The following is a 17,458-nucleotide window of genomic DNA, read 5'->3' as shown; positions in this document are numbered from 1 at the left end:
GACAAAGCCTAATAAGTCACATGGGTAGATATCAATCAAATTTATCCCCCTTAGATTTAGTAAATATTCCCCGAAGTTAAGTCAAATTATGTTGATTATATGGCTCCTCTCCTTGCAGTGCAGTGTGACTGTGGGGCACAGTCCTAGTTTAGGGAGAAGCGTATTTTTAGAAGCACAGCAGCGGCGTGACATGTTTGCTAATAAAGCTGACACACTTTTCTCTCCGGCTCCTGGCATCCCGGGCAGGCCGACAGGATGTAACAGCGTGTTTTGTCCCAGTCTCTGCCTTCCCAGGACTCTTTGAGTTACCGCCCGTGTTTATGTCTGCAGCGAGGGCTCCTTAATGCATTTTTAACAACTATTAGGATATTGAGCATAACATGGGGCATAAAGATGCTGCGCGTGGTTCCGCGGGCTCCTTTGTTGTCTCTGAGACGCCAAAAGAAAGGTGTGATTTGACATTGCCCTTCCTGTCATTTACTATCCGGGCATGATGAAGGGACGTCAACGTCAGCAAACATCGCCTCGCGTGCATTGATAAAGTTGTGTCATTTTAAATCACATTTTCTACCTTTTTATTGTTTTGATAACAAGGTTATGCCCTGGAGGAGACACATGCTCCTGTGAGCTGGGAAATGTGTGAAACAAGTTTGTTGAATCCTTCCTGTTGAGCGGCCTGTTTCAGGAATATGATTAGCACATGGCTATTAAAGTTTGGGGTACGTCGCAGGAGCGGGAGAGACATTTGCAAAGCAGAAAATCACCTGTTTCTTTTATGAGGATGCAGCTGCAAATGTAGTGAGGAGTGAGTGTCAAACAAAGCAGTTGCTTCTCTTCTGTTGTAATTAGTTTCATTATATTGGGTATGAAAAACTGCAGGTTTTTGCTCAAGTGTTAAAACAGTTCACCAGTCAATTCCAAACTATGGGGAGAGGTTCATTTGGTTACTGCAGTATAAGCAGAATAACAGTTATTTAAGCAGAAGTTGGTGCATTTTGGACATGTTTTCAAGCATTTGTAGCCTAGGAATGCTATATAAATAATTTTTTGTACTCAGTTATTTACGTTTTCAAAGCTTTTTTCTCCCTCTTCTCTAACTAAATGTGATGTTACAATAATTGAGCAAATCGTGATCATAAGAGTGTTGCTGCTGGAGGTCGTATTTCTGCCTGCTCTGCCTCATTGAGCCTTACCTGGGGAGAGCCCACCACTTGCCCACACCTCCACCAGAAAGTCCTCATTCCTGGAGGGTGATACTGTAATACATCCCAGTGAGATGAGGTATGAGATTGTGTTCCCTGCACTGAGAACGAGACTGAGATTGTCAGAGCATTTCTATTCATGAAAGGGAAGCAGTGCTGAGCCTAACTGGGCTCCCTGGAGATGAGCAGATACAGCCTTGACTCTTCACTGTAGCCATTTACTTAAGTGCATTCAATGGTTCAAATGTGGAAACTAGAAGCTGAAGTCTCTTTTGTAGCTTGGATGTTGATTGGAATATTCATGCATGTGAAAAATTTGGAGGTGGTGTGTCTCCAGCAGCAATGGGATCAGGCAGCTTTAATGTGGGAGAGTTGTAGGTGGAAGAGTCATAGAATTCTAAATTGTTTAGGTTGGAAAAGACCTTTAACACCATCGAGTCCAGCCATTCCCCAGCACTGCCAAGTTTGCTACTAAACCATGTCCCTCAGCACCACATCTACCCATCTTTTAAACGCCTCCAGGGATGGTGACTCCCCCACTACCCTGTGCAGCCTCTTCCAGTGCTTGGCAATACTTTCAGTGAAGAATTGTCTCCTAATGTCTGATCTAAACCTCTCCATACACAATTTGAGGCCATTTCCTCTTGTCCCATCACTTGTTACTTGGGAGAAGAGGCCAGCTCCCACCTCATTACAACCTCTCTCCAGATGGTTGTAGAGAGTGATAAAGTTTGGTGGCTTCCTGATGGAGGGATGTTTGCATCTTTAGTTTTGGTACAGATGAAGCTGCTGTCCCCCGCAGCAGGGCTGAGCAGAGGGCTCCAGCACACCACACTGCTTTGACTTGGAGGCTGTGCATCATTTACACGTGCAGTGTGGGGTTTGCCCCTCTGAACTTCCTAATTCAGTAATTCACAGTGACACAATTTGGTTGATCAAAACAGGAGAGTAAAGCTCAAGAGGGACCTTAAGCACCGGCACAGGGTGCCCAGAGAAGCTGTGGCTGCCCCATCCCTGGCAGTGTTCAAGGCCAGGTTGGACACAGGGGCTTGGAGCAAGCTGCTCTAGTGGAAGGGGTCCCTGCCCGTGGCAGGGATTGGAATTGGATGAGCTTTAAACTCCTTTTCAACCCAGACCGGTCTGTGATAACTGTGATTTTCCATCCAAGAGGACTTAGAAGAGGCAGAGACGTGCAGAGATACCTGCCATGGTGCAGGAGGGGGGTGGACCTTCCCCTTCCCCTTCACTGCTTACTGAACAGATCATCACAAGTTGGTAACAGTAGATGAACCATAGAATCAAAATAAAGACACTTCTGTTTATAGTCTGATTTTGCATCATTGGGCCCAACTGTGATTGATGTAGATGCAAGTGAAAAAGAAAATGCAAGGAGATAATGCCAAGAGGGAGGAGGAGGAAGCTCCCCAGGTCTCTGAGTACCAGTGAGGTAGGGAAATCCTTGTGCACAAAAATGGGATGGAGTCTCAGGAATCAGCATGGAACTGGTGTCAGAGGAAAATAAATTGTTTTTATGCTTACCTCCATCCCCTCTGCAATGTAAGACTTGGCTGCCACGTTTTGTTGGCTTGGAAGAGACTGATATTTTCCCTGTCTCTTCATCCAGAGCATTTGTTCTCCTCTCCTGTAGCAATTGCAGCTCGGTGTATTACCTACAGCTCAGAGGATAATCAGGTGGCTTCTTCATTTAACTGTACCACTGCTGCAAGCAGCTGCACAAATCACCTGGCAGGGGATGCTGTGCAATGACATGGTCTGTGCTGTAGCCCAAGAGGGACTTGTCAAGTGCTTTGCAATTTCCTCCATCTTACCGGTCCACAGCCTCCAAAACCCAGCCCCAGCCTGCTCGGGGTTGTTGTGGCATTCAAAGTCTGGGAGGAATATTTAGCTTAGATGAAGTTGCTAATGCTTAAGGAGTCGTCGGTTTGCATAAAACCCTTGCTTGGGTTTGAGTTTGGGAGTGGGAATAGGGAGAAGTTTGCAGTGTGCCATGGGCAGGGGATGTAAAGAGCTGGTGCTGAGCATCAGGCTCCTCATTTCCATCAGCTCTGAATTTATACTCTGCTCTTGCAAGGCTATTGCACACCAAAAAATGGGTCAGAATATCAGTTGCCACTCAGGTAAAACACCCAGTGACTTGCAGGGAGTTTAACCTGCAGAAATACTGCTGGATGAGGTCCACGGAGAGTTACTTGCTTCTAAGGATAGAATTTGGCCCCACAACCCCTTCGGCAGTCTGAAGGGAGCTGCGGTTAATACTGTGTTAAACTACAGATCAGAAACAGCTCCATTAATTGGGGTTTAACATCGCTCAGCCACGTGCGCCAACCCGAACGCTGTATGTATTAGACGAAAGCATATTGGCACATTTGTCACTTAAGTGATACAGATATATAGTACATTTCTAAATTATAGTCGTGTTTCTGTGTTATTGTATTACACATTTCAAACACAGGCATGCATAGGCAATACATAAAAGCGTTACAAAAGCACTCCCCTAGCCCACATTTTCCTACGTGGTGACCTGTGGGAGAGCACGAGATAACACCAGAGCTGTGTTAAATGCTCTGCTGTACTCTGTTGGGTTTAATATGGACTGCCTAATATTTATGAACTGATGTTATTAATCTTGCTAAATATTTACTCATGGAACTGTATCTGTGGGGCAGTATTCAGGTAATAGTAGAAGAGGTGGGACATGGCTTGTGCCAAAGTCGAAATAGGCACTGCAGGGTCTGCTGCAAGGACTTGGGTTCACCAAAGGTGCTGCATTGGAGGGGCCAGTTAACTTGACTGTTGTCAGTGCTACGTGCTGAGCTTGGTTGGGGTTTTGAGTGTTTGAACACTTAATGATGTCTGATGCAATGGTTGCTTGTTCTGGAGTCAAAGGGCATCGTAGTTGACCTTTATTTATCTATAGATAAATCACAGAATCCCAGACTAGTTTGGGCTGGAAGGGACCTGAAAGCTCCTCCAGTTCCAATCCCTGCCACGGGCAGGGACACCTTCCACTAGAGCAGCTTGCTCCAAGCCCCTGTGTCCAGCCTGGCCTTGGACACCACCCGGGATGAGGCAGCCACAACTTCATAAGGGAGCATATGAACCTAAGCGTTAAAGTATCCTTTAAAATCCTTTAATAGCAGCTAATAATTGCATTTTATACCGTAGAATACCGGGTACTCTATGGTGGAAGTAGAAGGAAAGCATTACTTGGTCTGCCTCCTAACAAGAGCAAACTGTAATTAAACAGTTAAGAGACTAGACAAGTATTTATCTCTTTCATGTACCACTTGGTAGCTCAGTCTAGGAGAGGGTAGCAGTGATTGTTACTATTCAGATTGTTGGTCTAGTGGAAGGTGTTCCTGTCCATGGCAGGAGGGCTGGAACTGGATGATCTTAAGGTTAAGGTGCTTTCCAACCCAAACCACTCTACTATTCTACGGTTGCTGTTTAGGTGATGTACTTAATAGGCCTTTAATGGCCCACTCAATAGTGAAGGAGGTTCAAAAGTGGTGAAAATGTGCCCCCTTGCCTGTGTTAACTGTTTACACAGTTGATGTCAGTAAAAGTTCTTTGGATTGGATATGAATCTCTTCTTTCAAGAGCCAAATTAAGTTTTCAGGATTAGGTGGGAGCTCATGCTGCTGTGAGAACTGCGGTTCTGTACGCAAGCTGGGGTAGTTTTGAAGTGTTATGCTTGAGTATTTGTCTTTCCCAGTAGTGATAACAGTGAAAATAGGTAAGTGTAAAAGCAAAGTTGTCTATGTGGTACCCGGACAGGCTGCGAAAAAGCTGTGAAGGGATGAGTTTATAACTTACTGTTTTATATATATATATATATATATATATATATATATATATATATATATAAAAACCTGTTTCTTTGCATTTGCAAAAGCCTTGGGGAAAACTAAAAACTAACAAACAAATAAAAACACCAACCAGAAAAGCCCACAGGAAAGCTGACGTTCCCAGCAGTCAGTGAGGGTTTGGTGGGAGTGTTAGTTCCCCTTGAGGAGAAGGGAAAACATGGTCTGGCTTTAATCCCCCTTAACCAAAGGGATTAAACTATGTCAGATCATACTGTATATCCTTGGAACCTCTCTTGGCCCAAGAACTAGGGAAGGAGATACAGAGGGGACAGGAAGGGACTGATGCTGATGGCTCTGCTCTTCCTCCCACCCGTCCTGTTCTGCTGCAGGCTGAGACCCTCAGTAACACAATAAATGGCCTGGCAGCACATTATTAGATAGCAGCATACAACTTCACTTGGTACTAATTGCCACCTTCAATTACACTGTTAAAAGTTATGATATGGCTGGTATTAAAGTAAAGAAAGACAAAGAGTCAATTTTCACTCTTTTTATCCCCACGGATGTAACATTCATATGGAGAATTAAAGTCCGGCTGGCTGTTGAGAGTGGCCTCTGAGGTGGTTAGGCATTAACAGGAGCTTCAAGGTACATCCCTCTTTTTAGGGGCTTATAATTTATCTATAAATATTAATTTCAGATAGTTCTGGCATCCAGTCTCGGTATTGCTTTCCAATGTGCCAAACAGTTGGCAGGGCTGATAGAACCACACAATTATGAGGGGTTTGCACCACTGAGGAATGCAATGGTGATGTCCACAAGAGGAAGACATCCAAGAAGTCATTCACCCATCTCCTGTTCTTAAACAGGGGTTGTTCAACCTGGGAAGGCTCTGGGGAGACCTGAGAGCATCTCCAGTGCCTAAAGGGGCTCCAGGAAACCTGGAGAGGGGCTTTGGGCAAGGGCCTGTAGGGACAGGCCAAGGGGAATGGCTTTAACCTGCCCGAGGGGAGACTGAGATGAGCTCTTAGGCAGAAGCTCTTCCCTGTGAGGGTGCTGAGGCGCTGGCACAGGGTGCCCAGAGAAGCTGTGGCTGCCCCATCCCTGGCAGTGCTCAAGGGCAGGTTGGACACAGGGGCTTGGAGCAAGCTGCTCTAGTGGAAGGGGTCCCTGCCTGTGGCAGGGGTTGGAGCTGGAGGAGCTTTAAGGTCCCTTCCAGCCCAAACCACTCTGAATCTGAAACCCTCCCAAATACCTCTGTGGTCCCTGGATGCCATGTACACAGCAGCTGGAGGTGGAATGAGTCCTCAGGGCTGTGGAGACATTAAAACCCAACTCAATGCATTGCAGAGGAAGGAGAAAACCTCTGATATTCACATTCATATGGTGTGGTTTCGTTCAGTCATTGCTCTGCTGGCATCTGCCTCTCCAGGACGGCGCGGGCATCCTCAGCTCGCAGAGGTATGAAGTGTTTCCACGTAACGAGAGAATTTGTGTGTGTTAATTTTTATGTGCATATTTTACAGCACTTTATAATGATATTTAACAGCATAAAATGTTGGCACACACTGAAAATTGGTGAAAGTTCAGCCATCTAATTTGGGCAGGTTATGCTTACAGGCACTCACACTTGCAGACAGTTTAATAACAGTATTTGGCACTGTCTCTTCGAGCTGCTTAAACTAATTAATGCATTTGCTCCCTACAGGATGAAATTGAGTTTTCAGATACATTTATAAAATGATGTGCATGATTGCTAAATATTTCATTTTTTTGAACTATAACTTTGAGTGGTTTATGTGGGTGCAGAGACAGTTAGATATTCTCCCATGAAAAATGTACAGTGGCTCTGGAAAGAGGATAATCTCTGCCCTGGCTTGTCAGAAGAGGATAATCTCTGTCCCTCTTTTAGCCTGTTAAAAGGTGCTCAGTAATTTGGACATCACTTGGCAGAAGGATGATATTGCTGGGGGTGTCTGGAGGTGCCCCATTCTCATGCGGCCACTTGGTGCTCCATCATCTGCACCCACTTCTCTTATTCCAGTAGCTTTCAGGTTGTGGGTCCATCGCATCCCAATCCATAGCGTTTCTTGCCAAAATGAGGGCAAAAAGGGGGATTTTTTGGACTGAAGCCCCAGTGATGTGCAGTCTCTGTGCTCCATTGATGTAGCAGATGACATCAGGCAATAATTCCCCGAGACCCTTGTGCAGGGGAGGTTAACACTAATCTCGCCAGCTTGAAAAGAAGGTTAAAACAATAATAAGTAACAATTTGATTTGGAATAAACCTTTCTGAAGGAATCACAGTAAACAAAATCTGTTTGCCTAAGGAAACCCTCCCAGCAATCAGCTCCTAACACAACTGCTTGTGCTAATGAACCCAAAGCTGTTAATGTGGTTTCTTCAGTTAAATTGATTCATGAATTTTGAAGAGAACATTATCTAATGAATTTTCTTTGAATAGAAAGCAATTAAAAGGACAAATCAGTCTGATTAACCCCAAAGTCACCCTATTGCCACAAATGGTGTACAGTTTGAAATTATATCATAAAAAACTAGAGCAGATTTGCTATCTCTTTGCCCTCTACTAATCCATGTAAATTAATGAACAACAAAGTTAATTTCTTTGATGACCCTTTTCTCGTATCACCTGGATTATGCTGATGTTTAATTTGCTTAATGTTATAATAAAGACTAAACAGATTTTTTTCAATGGAGTGATTATCATTCCCTTCAGTTAAGAAGTGATTTTTATTATTTAACACACACCTAATGGTGTATGGGTTTCCTTTAAGACCAAAATCACATTTCACTATGTTCCTGGGTAACGTAATCGATGTCTTTTTTGACAACTAAAGGAAGAAAATGCTTTTAATCAGTTTATTTCTTTGCCAGAGCAGGAGGCTGGGGGAAGGGCCCTCTTTTCCTTTCCTTTTTTGCCTTTTTACTTTTCTTTTTATTCACCAGCTCCCTCAGTAAGTTATTCACTAGTTAGATCTTCAAAGCTTTTACAAGTGCCTTGGAAGAGCAGTAAGTGTTCAACCCAACTGAAATCTGAACGCATCCATCAGGCTTTCCTTTTATAAAGGCTTGGGAAGGTAAAACCCCGAGTTGCAGAAGGAAGCTGGTCCTAATGCATTTGCTTATTCATTATCCCAACCATTGGAACACTTAGAAGCAATTTGCTGGCGAATTAAAATTGAAATCATGGAAGATACGTTATATTTTGTTTCGGAGCCCCGTATCATTAAGGATGTGCCGTATATTCAAGGTCATAGCTAGTCCTTACATCTTGTAATGTCTGCAGTGCTGAGCAGTAGCTTGGGGGTCTCGACTATAAAATGCAGTCAGGCAGGATAATACGGAGTCCACTGGCTCTAGGGCTTCTTGTGCCACGTGTCCCAGCTGAAGTTGGAAATTAGCTGGAGATGCGAGGGCTTTGTCAAATAGAGCCGGTTATATCTTCTCTTTTTAATTTGACTCTATGCTAATTTATACTCTGCCAATTTAATGGGAAAACCACATTGTCTGAGTTAACGGGATAATTGTACTCGAAGCAAATTAAAAATATAGGAAAATCAAAGCCTTAAATCCTTTTTTTATAGTGGTCGGTTACTTGAAGTGCTCTTTCTAATAATCATGTCTTTAAATGTAGTAATATAGGACACAATCACAGGACAGTGCGTCGGGGCTGTTTCCATTTAAATGGGAAGGCTGTTATTGAGCCTCTGCGTTGGGGTTTGGGAGTCTTTCACCTTGGGTTTCCTCAGCCGTGCATGCAAACAGCGCTCGCTTCGTCTTCCCTGCAGATTCCTTCACCAGCAAAGTGCTGTGGACCCTGTTGAGAGACGTGAAGTTTGGAGAGGCTGTTTCCTACAAGCACTTGGCAGACCTGGCAGGCAACAGCAGAGCAGCGAGGGCAGTGGGAGGAGCCATGAGGAGCAACCCTGTAAGTTCATGTCAACTCTGAGATGAAGTTGATGGAAGATGCTGGATTTGGAGAGCTGTAAGGGCTAAATGGCAATAGATTAAATTTATCTGCTCTGAAAACTGGTCTACCGTGCGTAATAAGGTCAGTAAGTGTTTTTAATCAGCAATAATGCACAACCTGATTTAATGGGATTTATTCCCTACCATTTATAGTGTTAGATTTGAAAGAGAAACACTTCTTTTAATTCACCAGCCTCTATGCATTTTTGTTCTCAGACCTTCTGATGTATTCTTAGGTGAGGGAAGTCTTTTATCCTGTATCTGAAAAGGGGGCTACAAGGATGCTGGAGAGGGACTCTGCATCAGGGACTGTAGTGATAGGACAAGGGGAATGGGTTCAAACTGAGAGAGGGGAAGCTCAGGTTGGAGAGAAGGCAGAAGCTCTTCCCTGTGAGGGTGCTGAGGTGCTGGCACAGGGTGCCCAGAGAAGCTGTGGCTGCCCCATCCCTGGCAGTGTTCAAGGCCAGGTTGGACACAGGGGCTTGGAGCAAGCTGCTCTAGTGGAAGGGGTCCCTGCCCGGGGCAGGGGTTGGAGCTGGAGGAGCTTTAAGGTCCCTTCCATCACAAACTGTTCCATGATTTCATGAGTTCTCTGGATTTGACCCAATTGGAGAGAGTAGAGCTCCAGGTTAGGCCTGTGGATTTTGGAAAAATGGTCTCTTATCATACCTGGTCTCTGTTTGTCTTCTTAGTAGTTAGCTTTCCATTTTAGTTATCCTGGTTTAGCTTTCCACCTGTATCACACTGGTCAGTGGGAGTCAGGTTGATGAGAGTCAGCAGGTTGTATATCCTTGCATGTCTGGTTCATGTCCTGCTAGAACAGCCGCATCCTGAATTTGGGGGGTTTCTGGGCTAGAATGGGTGCACAAGGAGGAAGGAGGCAGTTTGATTCCCCAAACCCTCAACCTTTGGACTGCAGGAGCCACATCCACATGGCTCAAGTTTTGGTGATTATGGAGGAGCAGGGATAGCCCAAGACATCCCACAAGGGACTGATGCTGCAGCACCTCGTTCCTGGGCACAGGAATGGAAAAGCTGGTGAAGAGAACACTGCTGTGTCTGTCTTTACCCATCCCCTTGCTACTTTGGCTCTAAGAAATAAAAATCTGTGATTTCTGTTACTATCACTGTGGCCCTTTTGGCCATTCTTCAACATATTTTCCCTCGTTACCACTTGCCCTGAGCAACGTGTGCCTTTCCATACCCAAATTCCTCTCCTGTTCTCCAGCATTATACCTGCTGTAATCTTTGACCTCCTGTGTTGTTTTTGCATTCAGTCCTCTCAGTATTTCTTTAATAAGGTACATATGAAACTGCAACACGTAGTTGCAAAGTGGGTTAGAAAATCTGCTTTCAGGTGGCTTTACCTGTAGAAATAACAAAGGTGAAGGGGTTTTGCAGTGCCACTTATTATCTTTATATTTCACCTCATTCATAAAATCAACCTGCAAAGGTAACCTGCATGTAATGGCTTATAACCATGTAGAGATTTATATGGGAAGCATGAAAAACACAGTGAGGTGCTCATACTGAAGTGCCAAAGGACTGTGTGTGTGTTTGCATGTGGAATATGCATGAAATTACAGATTAACTACAGATGTGTAGAGATAAAACCATGTTTTGGAATGGACAGGGTTCTCATTACAACCCTGATTTCTATGGTTTTTTTATCATCAGCTTTCTATTATGAACTATTGGGGTGGTATTATATTAGCATAGCTCTTTCTCCCTAAAGCTATACATTATTATCTATAAAATGCTTTAAAATCTTCTGATGGGGACAGAAAACACTGCGGTCTTCGAATGGGGTGGGAAATAACAATAATAAGATAGGACCCCATTTAAAAAAGCCAGCGGTAGCTTTGCTGTATATTTTCAGAACTATTTTCATCCTCCCTCACAGGGGAAAAAGCAGGAATTTTCACACCACAACCTGCTGTTACTGCTACTTTGGATGCTGCTGCTCCACTGCAGCCTGAGGGCAGAGCTGGGTACATTTCTAGGCAATAGCAATTACATATCCTTTTGCACAACACTATATTGTTATTCTTTGAGAACTGTTTCCTGTAGGTTTGCATTGTATTGCCTTATCTTAATGTACACCAGATGATATTGGAAAGCATTCCATCATATTAAAATAGTTTGTATTGTCAAGTACAATACGGTGTATTGACAAAACGGAGCTTTATGCTGCTTATATGAGCTGTTCCATAGGAAAATCTGATAGAGGCTTAAAATATCAGGTTGTACTTCTTTATTGAGCTCAGAAGCTTAAACCCATTAGACACGATGCGAGTTTCTGTGGTCGTGTGCTACCAGCTCAGAATGGTAGGGTACCTGGGAAGCTGGTATGTGTATAAACACCCTTGCAGTCTGTTTATCAGATGAGATATTGAGCTCTGAATCTAACTAAGCAGTTCATTAAACCGAACACGTCATCCGGGCTGCAGCATCATTAACGTGTCGGTGCAGGATGCAAAGAGCTGCGGTGTTAACAACTGCTGCACCTGCAGCACGAGCTTTGGGAAGGAAACACCACATTGGAGGTGCAATTGCTTTGAAATTGGTGCAGAAATGGGATGTTCTGTTAAGCAGCAGATTAGTGATTCTTGTTTGTGGGAGGGACGCGAATACGTATTGGAAGCATGGAGTTCAAGTTGATCCTTCAATTAATGATCACTGTGGAAGATGCGTAGAAGAGCAAAACAAGTATGTTAGCACCTTGAGATGCTTCTTATGATTAAAGGTATAAATTATAAACAGGGTGAAATCACAAACATGATTTAATGAGGATAGTAATAACAGTAAAACTGAGCATTTGAAATAAACCAGAGCCTGGCATTGCCTTGTCCCTCAACCATCTTGATAGCATTGCTAAGCTCACTCTCTTCCATAAAATGCCAGAACATTCCCCCCCTCTTCTACAAATCAGACATTGGTCTTTAATCCCAGTAGCGTGCATTCCACAGGTTTCCCTTTGTAGCTGGGTTGCTTCCCATAATTCATACAATGACCTTCAACTTTATGAGAAGGTGGAATAGGTGCCAGCAGCAGCTGAGAGACACCTCTGCCTCGATTTATGCTGAGGACATGGTGAGGCTGCCTCTTCTTTTGTAAGGGGAACTTCAGATAGTTTGTTGTGGCTCACAGTGACTGCAAGGTCTGTGGTCCTCAAAGGGAACCCATAAAGTTCAAGTAAAAATCTCATTAGACTGGTAGAGGAGGATCAAAAAGAAATCACGGAGACTCATGGGAAATGGTAAGTGTTGGGCTGAGTGGTCCAAGGCCATCCTGAGTCACTGTTCTGTGCCTTAAATAAGATGTCTTCAGTGGTCTGTTAAGAGCAGTTGTAGCTACATATGTTGATATTCTCTCCAATTGTGTTACTAAGCTACAGCCTGGCCAAGTCTATAGCTCGATGCTAATACTGGTCTATCCTAAATCAAGGATATTATTCAGCCAGAATGCTTTAAACAGGCCTTATGGTGTCCTCCCAGTATGTAGTGGGGCCAGCAAGAAAGCTGGAGAGGGGCTTTGGGCAAGGGCCTGTAGGGACAGGCCAAGGGGAATGGCTTTAACCTGCCAGAGGGGAGACTGAGATGAGCTCTTAGGCAGAAGCTCTTCCCTGTGAGGGTGCTGAGGCGCTGGCACAGGGTGCCCAGAGAAGCTGTGGCTGCCCCATCCCTGGCAGTGCTCAAGGCCAGGTTGGACACAGGGGCTTGGAGCAAGCTGCTCTGGTGGAAGGGGTCCCTGCCCGTGGCAGGGGTTGGAGCTGGAGGAGCTTTAAGGTCCCTTCCAACACAAACCAGGCTGATTGTGAAGTATGGATTTGGAATGTTGAGGATACATAAAGCTACCCGTGCATTAATGGTGACTGGCAGTAACCCAGGCCCATGCTAGGTCACCCTGTGGTCAGGGAAGAAGGGGAAGAAAAGCAATAGGACACGAGCAGACTGACCGATGACTTTTTGCTCACTGCGATTCTTGCTGTGTTACCCCGTGGCATTTCAGCTGCCTCCATCAGGGCTGATTCGCTTTCGACAGGTTGGCTGTTTCAGGAGGTGTCCAGCCTATCACCAGTGTAATGGAACGGTCAGGATTCCATTGCCTCCAGTAGGAATCCTGCAGCGATGGGAGCTCCTCCGCTCCATCCTCAGCCGGAATTCGCTAGCCGCAGCTCGGAGCCGATCGATTCCTCACCCAGGGAGTTTTTTTCCCCACCTTTTTTCTAAACAAAGGCATTATCGAGGAGTTAGTTTATTCACAGATTGCCACGAGTGGTAATGACCGCCCCAGCCTTGTTCTGCCAGTCACCCAGATGGCTGTTGATAAAGATTTAGCATCATGTTCTGAGTGTCAGGGCTGTCAGTAGTGCTGAACCATTTGACCAGAAGAAAAAACGCACAGGGAGCTATTGATTACAGCTTCTCAGTGTCACTTGTTCACCAGGATTTAGGTATTGATGAGGCTGCGAGTGAAAACAAGCTCTTTCCCTTGTGGGCCTCTACCCAGAAGAACAAAAGCAAAAGTTAGAGAAAATATTCAGCTGGTGCCCAAATCAGAGGGACTCCGTTATTGATCCGAGGGCCCCTTCGTGTTATTTTTGTTAGAGACAAATCTATGGGTTTGGAAGTTTTATAGCGTTTGAGGTAGGGGCTGTGGAAGTGATGGATTTGTGTATTAGATGAATTAGATTTCACAGCATGAAGATTTCAGCAGAGCTATAATATTATGAGCTGCTTGGTTATTGATAAAAATTACATTAAATGTAGCTGAGGCATTAAAGCTCCAGACTGGGGTAGGACTCCCTCTAAAATGTCCTTAGGGCCCTAATAAATTTTAGCAGGTTTAATTATTTTAGTAGGCTGAACATTGTCACCACAATTAAGCCAAACTGAAGCAATATTCAGTATCTTTAAATTACGGCCCTGATGCAGCCGTTGTACCACGTTTTCTGTTCCACCCGATGCTGTAGAAGGTGATGTAGTGGCACTTGTGTGTGTTAGGGCAAATTCAGTGTGGAATTCTTTGAGAATGGGAAAAGCTGCATTTATTTCACATCTTCTTCTTCATAAGAGCATAGAATGGTTTGGGTTGAAGGGACCTTAAAGCTCATCCAGCTCCAACCCCCTGCCATGGACACCTTCCACTAGAGCAAGGTCCCCCAAGCCTCATCCAACCTGGCCTTGAACGCTGCCAGGGATGGGGCAGCCACAGCTTCTTCGTGCTTAATGCAGGTGGCTTAACCACTGCATTAGTGAGCAGGTCCTGCACTGACCCAGGCATCATCCAAGACCCCACAGCTTCCACCACCTAAAACATAAAGATTTATAGCTTACCATCAAAATACACTGATTTTTAAGGACTTGGAAATTAACCATTTAGGTGTTTTTACAGTGTATTACTATGGCTTGGTATGGCTTTGTCACTCAAGGAAATCTGGCTGCAGTAACTTGTGCATATGGACTCTAAAGACAGAGAAATCCCTAACCAGAAAAACCCTTCCAAACAGCAACTTCTTTAAAGTCACAGAACAAGAACATGATGGCCTCGTGTAAAGGTTTTGTTGGTGCTCACTGGCATTGTCATGGGTGCATAATTCATTTATGGCATTACCAGCTGCAAATACAGCAGCTATTTATAAGCATTTCTTTATTAAACCTTGATTAACAGTAAGCACCTCTGTGTGTTCCCATTTGCTGGGGTAGCCTGTGGGCTGAGACTGAGATTGAAAATTTCAGCTATTGAAATTACTTAACAAAACCAAAAGAACACCAGAAAACCCCAAATCTATATAGATCTGGCCAATAGCTGTTCGGGGTTTGTGTGTCCCAGACTCAGATATGAGCAGAGCTTGAACTGTACTGAAATAACTATTAAGTGAGATTAAAATAAGTCAGTGTAAAGTATGTAATTTGTGTGTGTACATGAAACTAAATCACACTTCTTGACTTAAAATACCCCAATTGCTGAAAACTGCACTTTTCAATGAGTTGCTTTCACAGCTCTATCATTGCAATGGAGTTACTGTGCAGTTACCAAAACACATACAGGGTGATTAGAGATGATGTATTGCATTTTTTATGGCAGGTACTTCAACTATGATAATCACCTGTACTAAAAAAAATAAAAAATGCATTTATGTACTTCCCTGTGATCAGTCTCTCACATAACTTCTTGCATTGGTTTCTCCAAATCCGTGACATTTGGCTATAAACGATACAAAGGAAAAGGCAGGAGGAAATAAGTTCTTAAATTGGTTAGGCCTCCTGAATTAAATCTCTCCTGTTGTAGGTTTTAACAGTCCACAACCCATTTTGCATTGACTTGATGTTAAATAATAAATAGCACCTTGTTCTTACGGTGACTTTTTCTGCAGCACCCTTAGAGGTGCCTTTGCGAGAGGAGGAGCTGGAGATTGGGAAGTTCAGTTCTGAAAGTGGGTTCTTTTCTTCCTGAAATACATCATCTTCCATCCTGGGGTGATGGTTAAGAGTTGTCCTGTACCCCCTTGCTATCCTCATGTGCGGTTTGGGTCTATGAGGCTTCATCACCCACCCTGGGCAATGAGGTTTGGTTCCTGGTGCGGGGCAGGTACATCTACTTCTTGCAAAGAAGTTCTTATAGATGGGATTTAATATATCGTAGTTTGGGTTGGAAGGGACCTTAGAGCTCCTCCAGCCCCAACCCCTGCCACGGGCAGGGACCCCTTCCACTAGAGCAGCTTGCTCCAAGCCCCTGTGTCCAACCTGGCCTTGAACACTGCCAGGGATGGGGCAGCCACAGGTTCTTTTCTCCCCATCACCTCACCCTTCGCCCCCTTTCTCTCTTTGTCTCTTCTGCAGATCCCAATTATAATCCCGTGCCACCGGGTGATTTGCAGCAGCGGGCAGAGCGGCAACTACGGAGGAGGCAACCTCATGAAAGAGTGGCTTTTGTCACACGAGAAGCTCCAGCAGAAGGCAGCATATTGATGCAGCTAACCAGCCAGGACACGCAGCGTGGATACTTGGCTTGTAACAAGCGCTCAGAGCACCCAGCAGAATTTAGAGGAATGGTAAATATTTGAGTGACACAGAAATATAATGCAACAGCCAAAGTGAAATGTGTGGTGGCACCACTATATTAAAAAAGCAGGATGTGTCCTGAGGGATGCAGCTCGTCTGCCCTTTCTTGGTTTTACATTTTACAGCAGAATGACTAAGAGCGGTCCAGGCCGGTTGTGCATGGATTTTGTTCCCATCTCAAGCCTGGTTTGTTCTATTTTTAATGTCCATTAGAGCATGGGAAAGGGAATGGGAGGGACCTGGCAAACGGGAGGTGCAAGCCCCACAAGGAAGCGTCTGGCATGCTAAGGGGGAAACCCACAAGCCCCCTGCCTGGGTCTGCCCTCCCCTCTTTAGAGCCTGGAATGGGGTTTCACCTAAACAGGCATTAACGGAGCACACTGGGATGGACTGGATTGCTTGTTCCCAGCTTTTCTTTTTGGATTGTGAGAGATGGGAATAGAGTTTTTCACTGATGCAAAAAGCAGGGGGGAAGAGAAGCTGCTGGCAAACTGCATGAAAAGTGTGTTTGAAATCGGCAGTTTGAGTAGCCCAACTTGGGCAAAAATAGTGAGAAGCTCATCCCAGGTTCTTTTTCATCAGCATCACGTTTCCTTTTACCGTCTGATTTCCTCCCTTTAGCTTTTTGCATTTCTCTTTTGTGTAAAGCAAAAGGATCCCAGTACTTGGGAGATGTTAAAGCTCACTTTTGAGGTGGTTTAAGCAGGGTTCTCTGCAAGTACCAGCCACCAGAAGCTGAAATTTTCAGTATGGGAATCGTAAATCCTAACATGGAAATAGTGATTTTTTTATGTGTTTGATCATATTTTCATAGATGTCTCTTTAGAAAAGGGCATTGCTAACCAAAAAATTACTGTGTTACGATACGTTAGTTAATGTGGTATTATTGATACCCCCGAATTGCTTCAATAAAAGAACTGCTTTGCATGTGCAAGTGTCTTTGTGTGTGTTTATAAATAAAACACAGTGTGTGATATATGGAGAAAATAAACTATACCCAACTGCACAATATAAAGCTGTATTTTTATCAAGGGTTTCTGGTGGCAATATAAACCACGAAAGCAAAGCTCAAGTGGTTTGTACGTGTCACCAGAACCCCGAGATAAAAATATAGCCTTATAATACGTACAGTTTGGGTGTATTTTATTATTCTTTTATATATATATAATACATGCTACCCACAAAAGAACAGGGCAGCAGCTGTAAACTTCCCCCTCTCTCACGTTCACATCCCTTGCTGTTCCTCTTAAAGGTCTCCGTGCATTCCGGGATGCACCGTGGTGCAGGGATGTGACTGGAGCAGGGGCTGGTGATGGGATGGGTGATGCCCGAGGCAGAATCCAGCGGTTATAGGGAAATCTTCTGGATT

General features: G+C 44.4%; 1 protein-coding gene across 4 annotated transcripts in view; it reads left to right on the top strand.

Annotated features, from left to right (window-relative positions):
- Positions 1 to 15,997, top strand: part of MGMT (O-6-methylguanine-DNA methyltransferase) — a 147,920-nt gene extending 131,923 nt beyond the window's left edge. For 3 of the 4 annotated variants that reach the window (XM_057408675.1, XM_057408677.1, XM_057408678.1), the window contains exons 5-6: positions 8,842 to 8,981; positions 15,868 to 15,997. In XM_057408675.1, the coding sequence (XP_057264658.1) occupies positions 8,842 to 8,981; positions 15,868 to 15,996 (269 nt within the window). In that variant the 3' untranslated portion in view covers position 15,997. Of the gene's footprint in view, positions 1 to 8,841; positions 8,982 to 10,757; positions 10,871 to 15,867 lie in introns of those variants that run through there. The other variant, XM_057408676.1, reaches the window with a different exon arrangement.
- Positions 15,998 to 17,458: the final 1,461 nt, after the last annotated feature.

This window comes from Pezoporus wallicus, unplaced genomic scaffold, assembly GCF_028554395.1.
Source record: "Pezoporus wallicus isolate ANWC-B61680 ecotype Strahan unplaced genomic scaffold, APGP_CSIRO_Pwel_v1 contig_13954, whole genome shotgun sequence".
Classification (NCBI taxonomy): domain Eukaryota; kingdom Metazoa; phylum Chordata; class Aves; order Psittaciformes; family Psittacidae; genus Pezoporus; species Pezoporus wallicus.
Note: the sequence above shows the minus strand (reverse complement) of the source record. Positions and strands in the feature narration are given on the sequence as shown.